General features: G+C 42.7%; 1 protein-coding gene across 2 annotated transcripts in view; it reads left to right on the top strand.

Annotated features, from left to right (window-relative positions):
- fgf12a (fibroblast growth factor 12a) overlaps nt 1–13831 on the top strand; it is a 122847-nt gene that overhangs the window by 83983 nt on the left and 25033 nt on the right. For both annotated transcript variants that reach the window (XM_026281948.1, XM_026281940.1), the window contains one exon: nt 10091–10289. In XM_026281948.1, coding sequence (XP_026137733.1) covers nt 10091–10289 — 199 coding nt within the window. The remainder of the gene's footprint in view (nt 1–10090; nt 10290–13831) is intronic.

A 13831-nucleotide genomic window follows, 5' to 3' on the forward strand; every position in this document is an offset into this window, starting at 1 on the left:
AAAGCCATGCTTCTGAATGACAGATCCTAAAGATGTCATGTAGATGGAGAAGAGAAGTGGTCCAAGTACTGAGCCTTGAGGAACCCCAGTAGCAAGGTGGTGTGACTTCGAAACATCACCCCTCCAAGACACACTGAAGGATCTGTCAGAGAGGTAGGACTTAACCCACAGGAGAGCAGTTCCAGAGATGCCCATCTTTCTGAGGGTGGACAGGAGAATCTGGTGATTAACAGCACAAAAGCAGCGGACAGGTCCAGTAAGATGAGTACCGAGGATTTTGAAGCTGCTCTTGCTAGTCGCAAGGCTTCAGTAACGGAGAGCAGAGCAGTCTCAGTGGAGTGGCCACTTTTGAAGCCAGATTGGTTGCTGTCCAGGAGGTTGTTCTGTACAAGGAACATAGAAAGCTGGTTGAACACAGCTCGCTCAAGTGTCTTTGCAATGAATGGAAGAAGGGATACCGGTCTGTAGTTTTCAAGAAGCGCTGGATTTAGAGATGGTTTCTTGAGCAGTGGGCTTACCCGAGCTAATTGTACATCTCTATTATTATCTTTAATTACTGCCTTATAATTTTTTTGCTTTCAAATGCAAGGAGACCCTTAAACTTGACAACGTGTTGTGTTCTCAAATAACAAATGACACACACAGGCATCACTGAAACATGCAGTGTGCCAATTAGATCCTGCACTAAACCCTCTGGCTTATCATGCTAAATATAAGCTCTAAGTTGTTCGAACAAGAAAAAAAAAAAAAAAAAACTTTTGGGGGGTTGGGTGTTTGGCTCGAAGTCTTGGTGCAAATGACCCTAGGCTGAATTTACTCCGAACCGAAGTTACCCACATCTCAAATTGATTTTAAGAATTTCCAAAGACTGCTGTGAAAACCCACCTGTATCTGGTGCTGTGCAACTGAGATGAAGTGAAGTGACTGAGGTAAAAAAAAAAAAAAAACGTTTGGTGAACAAGAGTCAACACTGTCAGGAATCATTCGACAGAATCCAGTAGCGAGTAGAAATAAGGTTTATTGAAACAGTCAGTAGACCAAACAGAATTTCTGGCAGACAACTGGGCACCAAGCAGGTCCTAGAGATCACAACAGCTGCAGTGTAGACTCCAAGCAGGGCAGGGCAGGGCAGAAATGTGATGTGCTGAGACGATCCTCAAACATAACCTGACTGACACAGCCCTACATATAGGACTACTAAACGAGACACACCTGCGACTGATCTGATTGCTCGTCAGCGCAGCTGGCGCTGATAGGCAATCAGATCAGTGCAGTACACACAAAATGAGCAAGCAAACCTGCGAACCGTGACATTACCCCACCCCCTAGGAGCGTCACCTGACGCTCTCAGAGGGTCCTACCTAGCGATTGTAAGCATCGATAAGGGTTTGATCCAATATGTCCCGGGCAGGAACCCAACTCCTCTCCTCCGGACCGTAACCCTCCCAGTCCACCAAGTACTGGAATCCACGTCCCCTCCGCCTTGAGTCCAGGATACGATTAACCGAATAGGCTGGTTCCCCATCTACAGTGGGAAGTCGTGGCCTAATGGTTAGAGAGTCAGACTCCCAATCGAAGGGTTGTGAGTTCTAGTCTCGGGCCGGACGGAATTGTGGGTGGGGGGAGTGCATGTACAGTTCTCTCTCCACCTTCAATACCATGACTTAGGTGCCCTTGAGCAAGGCACCGAACCCCCAACTGCTCCCCGGGCGCCGCAGCATAAATGGCTGCCCACTGCTCCGGGTGTGTGCTCACAGTGTGTGTGTGTGTGTGTGTGTGTTCACTGCTCTGTGTGTGTGCACTTCAGATGGGTTAAATGCAGAGCACAAATTCTGAGTATGGGTCACCATACTTGGCTGAATGTCACTTCACTCACTCACTCATACACTCACTACAATTCGCGGCGGTGGGGGAACCGGGATAGGCGGATTTATAGTTGAACGAAAAACTGGCTTGATTTTAGATACGTGGAAGGCGGGGTGAATCCTCTGGTATGCCGGAGGGAGTTTGAGGCGGACCGTCACCGGACTAAGAATTTTGGTGATGGTAAACGGGCCGATGAATTTAGGAGCTAATTTTCTACAAACGGAGCGGAGGGGAATATCAGCAGATGAAAGCCACACTTTTTGACCAGCGACGTAGACGGGAGGTTTCGACCGGTGGCGATCGGCCTGGACCTTAGTGCACAAACCCACCTGGAGAAGGGTCTCCCTGGCCGTTCTCCAGATGTCTCTGCACCCCTGGACGAATTCGTGAGCAGAGGGGACCACGACTTCAGATGCCAGACTAGGAAAAATTGGTGGCTGGTACCCTAAACTACACTCAAACGGAAAAAGGCCGTGGACTACACTGGTAATGAGTTATGTGCATACTCAACCCATGAGATATGCTGACTCCAAGAGGACGGATTCTGTGAGGCTAAACATCGTAACCCTCGTTCCAAATCTTGGTTAGCCCGCTCCGTCTGACCACTGCTCTGGGGATGAAACCCAGAAGAAAGACTGACATTCACCGAAATCTAGCGCAATATGTGACCAGGGTCTCGAAGGAACTGACAACGGTTGAAGGAGCCCAGCAGGAGGGCGAGTGGAAGACTTACAACTAGCACAGACTGAGCAGGCCAATACAAAACGACGAGTGTCACGAGCCATAGTTTGCCACCAGAACCGTTGCTTAATGAGAAAAATGGTGCGATTTACTGCTGGATGACACGCCAGCTTGGAACAATGACCCCACCGAATGACGTTGGACCTCAATTTCTCTGGCACAAATAAACGACCCGGTGGACATCCGGGGGAGGCACTACCCCATCTAAGGCCATGCGGACTTTCGACTCGATCTCCGAGGTCAACATTGAAACCACACAATTATGTGGAACGATGGACTCGGGAGAAACCGGGCGTTCAGATTGGTCAAAAATGCGGGACAATGCATCAGGTTTGATGTTCATGGAACCTGGACGATAGGAAATGGAAAAATCAAACCGACCGAAAAAAAAGTGCCCACCGAGCCTGCTTAGAGTTAAGTCGTTTGACGGATCTGATGTATTAAAGGTTCTTGTGGTTGGTCCAAACAATGAAAGGTACCCCCGAACCCTCCAACCAATGACGCCACTCCTCCAAGGCTAACTTGACTGCCAACAACTCTCTATTACCAATGTCGTAATTACATTCAGCGGAAGACAAACGATGAGAATAATAAGCGCACGGATGAACCTTGCCATCCACAGAGGAGTGCTGGGAGAGAACCGCACCTACCCCCACCTCTGACGCATCGACCTCCACATCAAACTGACGAGAGGAATCAGGAGCAACAAGAATGGGGGCTGAAACAGAGCAGTTCTTGAGTTTAGAGAATGCAACATAGCTGCACTAGAACACCTGAAAGTCGTCATGGTGGAGGTCAAGGCTGTTAGAGGCGCGGCTATTTGGCTATAGTTGCGAATAAAACGCCGGTAAAAATTGGCAAAGCCCAGAAACCTCTGCAGGGCCTTGCGGGAATCTGGAGTTGGCCAATTAACCACTGCCTGAATCTTGTCGGGATCCATGCGCACCCCCTCAGACGACACGATATATCCTAAAAAAGGAACAGATTGTGCATGAAAAGTGCATTTCTCCGCCTTGACAAAAAGCCCATTCTCCAACAGCCTCTGAAGCACTCGTCTGACGTGCTGAATGTGTTCCTGGAGAGACGAAGAAAAAATCAAAATGTCATCCAGGTCAACATATAAACTGATCAACCATTTTCTCTCAGCACATCGTTAACGAGTGCCTGGAAAACCGCAGGGGAGTTGGAAAGGCCGAAGGGCATAACCAATTATTCAAAGTGCCCCCTGGGGGTATTAAATGTGGTTTTCCACTCATCCCCCTTCCTGATGCGGACCGAATGATAGGGGTTACGTAGATCTAGCTTGGTGAACCAAGAAGCACCCTGCAGCCTCTCGAAAGCTGAAGACATCAGCGGCAAAGGATAAGTATTCTTTACCGTGATGCTGTTCAACCCTCACTCCAAGACATGACAGAGTTCGGACGCCAATTTATGTGAGGGTTGTGCAGTGTGAGCCAAGGGTGTCCTAACACCACACAAGCCAATGCGGAGTCAATGAGGAGAAAGTGAATCTCCTCAACGTGGTTACCCGACGTGATCAGACTCACCGGTCCGGTGGAGTGGGTGACCGAGGACAGGAGTTGTCCACCCAGTGCGTTAACTGAGATGGGGTGAGTGACGGGAATTATAGGTACTCCCAGACAAAGTGCCAGGTCACGTTCCATAAAACTCCCCTCAGCACCGGAGTCCACCAGAGCCTCACATCGATGATAAGAGGAGCCCCATTGCAGTCTTACTGGAAGGAGCGTCGCTTCACGAGAGGATTCATCCCAGGATATGCCACCCGTCGGTAACCTCTGTTCTACTGACGGGTGTTGGCTTTTACCGGGCACTTAGATGCAAAGTGAACCCCGGCTCCGCAGTATAGGCACAGTCCTTGCGCTCTTCTGCGCTCCTTCTCCTCCCGGGAGAGACGAGCTCTGCCCACCTGCATGGGTTCCGGATTGAACGAATCACCAACCACATCACCTGAAGGAAAGACCGGATGGACCTCCATATCTGGAACTTGACCTTGCTGCACCAGAAGACTTCGACGTTGTAACCTTGTGTCTACTCGGATAGCTAGATCAATCAACCCATCCAAAGTTGCATGTAGCTCCAGGGTGTATATCTCATTTTGGATGCGGTTGGCAAACCCATGCAAAAACATGTCCCACTGTGCCTCGCTGTTCCACTTACACTCTGCAGCTAGTGTCCAGAATTCAATGGAATAGTCAGTAACCAATCTGTGGTCCTGACGTAAATCCGCCAACACTCGGGCTGCTTCTCTGCCTGCAACTGCCCGATCAAAAACTTTCTTGAGCTCAGTGCTGAAAGTCTGGAAAGACTCTGAACAGTCATGTCCCTGTTCCCAAACAGTGGTTCCCCATAGCGCCGCTCTTCCAGATAGAAGGGTATTGACAAAAGCCACTTTAGATTCCTCAGTGGGAAATGATGAGCTCTGGAGAGATAAAAACAAAGAGCATTTTGTCAAAAATGATCGACATAGATGTGGCTCACCAGCATAGGCAGCAGGAGGAGGCACACGGGGCTCCATATTGTAGGTGCGATGATACGTGGGGGGAACAGCGGGTGGTGGAATAGGCGCAGTGGGCACGTGGGCAGGCTTGACTCTAAGATGTTGTAACTGCTTGGTTAATTCAGATACCGGTCCCACCAAGGCCTGTATTGCTCGACCAGAAGCCATGATCTGTTCGTCTTGTCGATCAAATCGTGCATTATTATTGTGGAGGGCTTCTCTCGTTTACACTCGCTGGATCCATAACGTGGTCAGATCGTTATGTCAGGAATCATTCGACAGAATCCAGTAGCGAGTAGAAATAAGGTTTGTTGAAACAGTTAGTAGACCAAACAGAATTGCTGGCAGTCCAAGAGCGTGACCAGAGCTGCACAGAACAGAGATCAGAACACAGACAGCAAAACAACGATCTGACACTGAACCTGACTGACACAGCCCTACATATAGGGCTAGTAAACGAGACACACCTGCGACTGATCTGATTGCTCGTCAGCGCAGCTGGCCCTGATAGGCAATCAGATCAGTGCAGTACACACAAAATGAGCAAGCAAACCTGCGAACCGTGACAAACACAAGAAAGTACAATGAGCGAATCTGCTATGTGCATAAATACACTCAATAATCGTACATTTGTGAGAACATCGTGTGCAATTCTTCACATTATTAAGATTTCTTAAAACAAGAACAAAAACGCGGTGAAATGGCTAAACGCCGCGCAGGATCCAAACTCTGTGACATTTCAAACAACAGATATATTAATTGTCATTTCTATTACACATATTGATTAAATTTGACAGTTAACGTTACATTTTTATTCAAATATTGTGGTGAAAACTTACCTATATCTGGTGCTCTGAAGTGAAGGTAAAAAGGTGAGGTAAAAATCCAAAGTGTATATAACTGCAGACCGGAGATCTCCAAAATGGGGCATGAACTCCAAAATTTGGCAGAACCTCCAAAATGCAAGTAGGGGTAACTGCAGACTGGAGCAATGGGTGTGCCAAAAGGTGGGTGTGCCGAAAGGTTTCTCATTGGTGGAAAGAAAGGTAGGGGGCGTGCCAAAAGGTTTAGCAAAAACTGGCTTTTCCACCTAAAGGCGAGCCATACGCTTAATCGTTATTGGCCTATAGATTAATAGAAAGTGATAAATCAAACACATCATCCAATGTAAAAACAGCGTTAATGATGTAAAGAATATTATTTAAAATTACTTTCGAAAGTACCTTCAAAATGGCTTACTGACGTAATCACCACCACACGTTTAGATCGTAGTTTATCAATAATCAAAAATAGATTACAAAAATTTTTGAGAATACAAACGTCTCTTAACACGGTTAGTCGCACTTGCTGTTTAAAGTCAGCTATATTTGTTAACATTAGTTAAATAACAAGAACAAACAACGTACAGCTGAATTTTTATTAACTAACAAAGTTTAATAAATACTGTATAGAATGTATTTCTCATAGTTAATGTTAGTTAATACATCAGTCAACAAATGAAACTTTATTGTAAAGTGTTACCTCAATTAAAGTAAAACGATAGATGGATAGATAGATAGATAGATAGATAGATAGATAGATAGATAGATAGATAGATAGATAGATAGATAGATAGATAAACCACTCATTCATTAATCCATTCATTCATTCTGTAGTAGCAGTCCATAGAACAGAATCCAGCAAACTATTTGTCTGAATTTAAAGCTGTGAAGAAGATGCCCTTCTTTCCAAGACCACAGTTTCTATAGCCATCACACATCTGCTGAGCTCCAACTCCACTCTGTATGTCTTCATCACATCTGGACTGACAGACTTCCAGTCAACCATACCTATACAAAAGAAAAACAAATGTTGAGAGATTCAAAAAAGAAGCAACCAATAAGTAGAATAAAGAATGCAAGTCTGCAGCCAGACCCTTCTCCATTATATTATAATTGATGGGCATAGAATATTTTTTATTATCTAGTTTAATCTCACTGTGATTTTGCAATTAATCTAGATTAATCTAGATTGAAATGGCTCATTCAAATTCTGGCGAAGGCATTCAGAATATGTGTGTTACCCAAATAAAACTGACAAACAGTAAGTCTTTGAGACGGGATTTATCAAGCTAGGTGGTGCATTAGAAAAGGGGCTCATCTCCTGTGTCCAAAATGCATTACAAAGTGCTTGAAAAAGCTGTAAACTAATTCAAGGTGCAAACAACCTTACAACTGTTTCACACATACTCCGTCTGCAGTGCATATGAGTTGCATATTTTTTTATGCACCCATGTTAACGGATTCCAGTTGTGTTCCAGGAGCGTTGCGTCTGCAGCAGTGCAGCGATCGTTTACGTACCGAATAGCAAACTGCAAACGCGTCCTGTGTGAAAGCACATCGAGACCGTGCTGTACCACATACGTAATGCACATGGACTACATATGCACTGCAGACGGAGTATGTGTGAAACAGGCGTGAGCAGGGCGGTAGCTGGGGTCAGCGGGGACCCGGTGAAGGTTGTACCAGTGGGCCCTGTTTGAAATTGTTTAATTTGTATGTTCGTTTATTTTTATTTATTTGTGCTATTTACACAATGTTTACGTTTTTTTCAAGTTTGTAGGTGTCAGTGTACAGAACAAAAATACAAGGTACAAATAATGGATAGTCTGGATAGTCTTCAGTGTAAAAATGAAATGTACAATCAAGCCTACATTTATTCAGACACCTTCAACATTTCTCACATTATTACAGTTTTGCTATATATATCAATAATTATATCTGGTGTCTGAATAATTTTTGGTTTGACTGTTAAAACTACAAAGTAATTCAGTCAAGAGCAGTGAGTGATTTTCATTTTCATTTTCTTGGATTAAAATTATTGCAGCCAGTAGCTAAATTAGGCGCGGCCATATTCAGAGACGATGAATGCATCCAATATAATACACATCCCTCAACTGTTTACTTTGACTTAAGAAATAACTGAGTTTTTTCAGAGCATAATTTCCAAGGTTGATATTTTGACATATTTTGTATGTATTTGTCGGCAAAAGAGCAAAAATAAGCAAATTCGATGTTCAAGTGTTTTGAGACGCCTTTCTCTGCGTGAGCCCTGAACACCAGAACACAGCGGTGTTGAATTGGGCTCTTACACATCTTTTTGTTTGTTCAAACTGCGATTTGTATTTGTTCTTTCAGGTGCAGGAGGGACTTCGAGGAGAACTTTGCAGAAGAGAGCTCGGTTCAGTGTCGCTGTCAATGATACGCGTCTCTCTCTCTCTCTCCGAAACGAACACAGCGCGCGAATAACCAGTTCAGCTTTTCCGCGTCTTGTGTTTGGATGCTTTAATGTTTAAATCGAGAAGCGGTAAGGCTTAAAAACACATGAAAAATCTAAGCTTTAGTGACGATGGGCAGCAGTGGTCCGTCAACTGTCCTGAGCATCTTTTTAGGCTGGCCTCAGCCAGTCGGTTGTATAAAATATCAGAGAGAAAGTCATCATAGCTTGCTTAGTATAGACCCAGCTCCCAACCCAACTTTGAGAATAGATTAACGGCGATAATTTTTTTTATCGCCCGGTAAGAGTCTCACGTTAACGCAGCACGTTAACGCCGAAAACGGCCCACCACTAATATATATATATATATATATACAGGGATGTAGCAAGCTTTTCAAAAGTGTGGGGGATTGATGTGGTTTGTTTATAAACAATAAAAAAACAATGAATACAATGACAGAGGGGTACAAAATGCAGGGCTTAATGTTCTCCAGCACCATGCCGGATCAATTCCCTGCCTTCTTCATCACAGTTATGTTATAAATTGCATGCCACATAACATTACATAACCAAATTTAGCTAGCTGCTGAACAATATCCAAATAATAGCAATTAGCATTAGTCTAAAAAACTAAATATTATACAGAAAACACTCGACATATAAACAAAACGATAACAGAACATCTCAAGTATAGGTCTCTGCAGGAAAGTAATGGGAGTTACCAGATCAGTGTGTTTTTACACCATGACACCTGATTGGTTGACGTCATAGTGACGTTAGGTTTAGGGGTGGGGCTGGGTAAGGGGGATCATTCAGATTGCATGATTTAGAAACACCCAGCAGTTTGAAAACACCAACAAGGTGATAACGCCCACTTTTGCTCTGCAGAGACCTAAGTCTCGAACATCTTCCCAAACTCTTCCCGCCTAAGTTCCCGCCTCTTCACCACGAGCTGACCGATAACAGAACAATTCAACACAATTCACAATTAAAATCAATGATTCACAATTAATGATTTGATTCTGCATTTTGCATTTTTAATATTGGGAAATGAGTTTGGATGTACTGATCAGTCACATAACAAATTGTAAAACCAACATGAAAATTAATCGTAATATTCCTAAAATATTCCTAAAATAATCGTGCTGTGATATTTTTGCTATATCACACGACCACCTCTAGTTGAAAGATAAAATACTACATGTGTTTTATGTCTTTTACACAGTTACAACAGATCACCATTTATGCAGGTTCTTATTTCAGACTACTGATTTAAATACTATTACGAACATTTTCTTTAGGACTCAAATGTCAGACTGCATTTAAAAGTACAGTCCGGGACAATCTGTACATGGTCAGGTTGAGGTCTAAAGTTCATCAGTTTTGGCTAGAGCCGTCCAACCACATTTACCTTTGTAGCATCCCTAGAAAGATTGCGTCTGCTACATGACAGAATGTCACCTGACGCAGATAAGAGATCCAAACTTCTGCCTCTCTTTAACCCTCAGAGACTGGTAACTCTTTTGTACACAGGCATATAAATTCACACACTTTTCATAGTCCTTCAAGCCACATATACAAATCCTGGCAGCCTCCCTGGGGACTCCCTAATAGGACTGTTTGACCTCTCTTTTTCTTTTTGATGCCCACCAAGTTCATTCACAATTGCAATTTATTTATTTATTTATTTATTTATTGTTTGATCCTCAGGAGATGTTCACACCTGAATGTAAATTCAAGGAGTCTGTGTTTGAGAACTACTACGTGATCTACTCATCCACCATGTACCGTCAACAGGAGTCAGGTCGAGCCTGGTTCCTGGGCCTCACCAAGGAGGGTCAGGTCATGAAAGGCAACCGAGTAAAGAAAACCAAGCCCTCTTCACACTTTGTACCAAGACCCATTGAAGGTAATTTTATTTATGTTTTTTAAGTGTGTTTTTACCATTCAGTAAACAAAAAAATAAAAACAAATAACAATATATAGTGTATACTGTATCTATATTATATATAGAGTAAGGGATTGTTTTAATTCAAACTATTTTTTATTCTCAATCCATCAAAAACTGAAAAGCTTAGTAAAAAAACTGAGTAAAAGTTAGGTGATAATTGCTGAAAATTATCCTGCTCCATCAATGCAATCGGTCATATAGAGCCAGTGGAATTTCACAATCAAACCTGACATAGCACTTTTCATGTAGCACTTTGTGTATATGTTGTGATTTAGAGAGAAGTTGATAACTTTTGGGTCTGTTCCTCACACAAAGCATATTTGTTTTGGAATTTTTTAATAAATTGTGACCATTTTTTATATACCTTAACCTATGTTTTATATTGTTTTATATTGACAAATTGTTAGGTTTAGGCTAGTTGCTATTAATCCTGGTCCTCAAATATTTGTCACATCGCATGCACTTTAAAGGGAGAGTTCACCCAAAAAAAATGTAATTAATAATAAATAATAATAATAATCATTATTTGATCCTTCACTGTGAGCAGAACACAGCAAGACACAGCAATTGTTATGCCTGATTCAGCAAGAATCCAGGATCATGGCCTAATCCCATATCCATGGTTTTTGCCTCCATACCCAATAATCAGTTGTGAATTTACAATTGCTTTTATGCATGACTGGGGAACAAAAAGATAAGTAAGGTGAGATGAATAGATGAAGACGGTACAACTCTTCACTGCAATCATGGGGTGGGAATCCTTGATGTTTTGATGATATGTTACGCTGTACGTCATGTGTACTTATCTTTCATGGATGTTGCCAGTAAGACACCTTATCCAATGTCCATCAGATTTCAGTTTATGTGCGAACTTTAGCCTGGGTGAAAGATGCCTTTTGTTGAGGTGCCAATGACCTTTGTATGCAACACATCATTAGTTGGGTACCCCAGCCTCATTGGATGTTCTGGCTAGGGTGACCATATGAGCCATTTTCCCAGGACGCGTCCTTGCCAGGATTTTTATATTGCCTAAAATATCCAGATTTTTGGCTGTTTGTGCTGTGAAGATCGATCATTGTATGACATTCATAAGAGCTATAGAGACCAGAGCAGACGGCTCCTTATGCATTAATATCACTCTCTTGGTACTTTGGTGTCATACAATGATCAGTGCACAGCGGCGCTTCAAGTTGAATGAACAAACAAACACCTAACATGTACGTGTATTTGCATTGCTTTGATTGTTCTCTGTAGATCTCACCTTCTCATAACGCCACGATTGGTTGATTATGTACCATACCTGCATGTTATTGGTTAAACTACTTTGGATGTTTTAGGCAATATAGAAATCCTGGCAAGGACGCCTCCTAGGAAAATGGCTCATATGGTCACCCTAGTTCTGGCCCTTTATCACAAGACAATCTCAGCCGTGGCAGATCCACCACAGCCCACTTTAACTGGGTATGCAGCCGTGGTCAACAGTTTAGGCAGTGACATAGTTTGCAGTTTCAGTATTTGTAGATTATTTTTCCACTTTTCTATGGTATACTAAAAAAACATTGATATGCATATCATACGTTCTAAAGGCCTTTACTGGGAAAAAAATATGGTGAGTCATTTTTTACAGTGTTGGCTCTTGTTCTTCATAACCTCAGCAATTCGTTCTCGTCTGCAGGATATTAGCTTCTGGACCAAATTCTGACTGATGGCGATCCATTCTTGCCATTAATCCCACCAAAATGTTTATATATATATAAAAAAAATGTAAATGTAATGATCTTTAAGCCACTTGTTTTTCACTCTTGCTTTGTGACATGAAGCTCCATCATGCACTAAAATGTACATATCATCACCAAATTGCTCATGGATCATTGGAATAAGTCGCTCTTGCAATACATTTTGATAACATTCTTTATTCATTGCAGTGTTTTGGGGTAAAATTATGAGAGAGCCCACTCTCTTGGTTGAAAAGCAACCCCACACATGGATGTTCTCAGGATGTTTCACTGCTGGCACGTCAAAGGACTAATGGTAGCATTCTCCTTTTCTTCTCTGAAAAATCGATTTTCCAGATGTCCCAAACAGTTGGAAGGGAGTTTCATAAAATAAAATAACTTTGCACCAGTCTTCTGCTGTCCAATCCTTATACTTCCTGCAGAATTTCAGTCTGTCCTTGAAATTTTTTTTGGAGGGAAGTGTTTTTTTTTTTTCTTCCCTTCTTGACACAAGGCCAAAAGTCTTTATCTATTTGTGCATGCAGATGCTTCCATTCCTGGAAGTCGAACCTCTCTCCTTGAAGTTCTTGATGATGTTAATTGATGTTAATGGTTCTTTCAGATGCAATATTCTTTGTAGCAATTTCCTTGCATGTGAGGCCATTTTGATGCAAAGCAATGATGGCTGCACATGTTTCTTTGGAGGTACCCATTGGTAACAAGAACACAATAATTGGAGGGACTTCTTCCCTCCTTTTTTAGCAATCAGTATGCTCCTACAATCTAATTAGCATGATAATGATTTTACCTGACTAATATTCATTCACACTTCCAGGTGTGCTGCAGATATGATTAGTCAGTTAATGTTAGCTGGTTATTCATGATCAAAAAACAGTGATTTAAAAAAAAAAACAAGCATTGGCCAATGAAGCGTTAATGACCTCTTCCCCATGGACTGTCCGTTTGACTATTATGAATATCCGGCTGAAGTTGGACCAGAAAACCAGGTCAGGGTGCAAATTGGTGACTGCAATTTCAAATGGGAAAGTAAGTCTGTGGATTAAGTTGACTTGCATTTCCCAGTCCCTGGCTCTATTCAGTTGGCCTGTGTCAGGGGACAGGGACTTTGCCCACTTTTTCTCTCATTGCCCAACAAATAACTGCCTTTTTGGTAAGGTATTCTTGCCATTTTGGGGATGGTGTTTGTTGATACTCTCTTGGTCTCTATTGCTGTCACCAAGCACCTCAGTACTTGATTGTTTTGCAATGTGTACCTTCCCTGTGTCAGGCTTTTTTTTACAACCCACCAGAATATGTCTGAAGTTTGCCCTTCCCATGTCTCTGTGATGTTCTTGGGCTGTGATATGGCTTGTCCATGTTACAGTGTGGTTTCTAGGGTTCTATAAATAGTAGGGATGTGCAAAAAAAATCAAATGCGATTTTCATGCGCATCTCATCAGTAAAGATGCTCCTGTAATTAGAAGTATGTCTCCAGCACGTGCGTTCAGATCAGGGTTGCCAGGTTCTCAAAACTAGTCCAAAACTAGCCCAAGCACGTTTCCAGAGGTTCCTTGATAAAAATTTCTTCCCGGGATTAAAATATACGTTTTTTGGAAGGGTTGCCTTGGTAAAATTCGCATTTTAGGCACTAAATATCAAGTTATTGGTATTGGGGTTGCTTCAAACCGTGGACATGAAAAAACATCCGCGGACTTGGCAACACTGGTTCAGGTGGAGCGGCATTTACTGCACAGAGCCGTAGTCTACTGACAACTAACACAAAAT

Source organism: Carassius auratus, chromosome 2 (assembly GCF_003368295.1).
Source record: "Carassius auratus strain Wakin chromosome 2, ASM336829v1, whole genome shotgun sequence".
Lineage (NCBI taxonomy): Eukaryota > Metazoa > Chordata > Actinopteri > Cypriniformes > Cyprinidae > Carassius > Carassius auratus.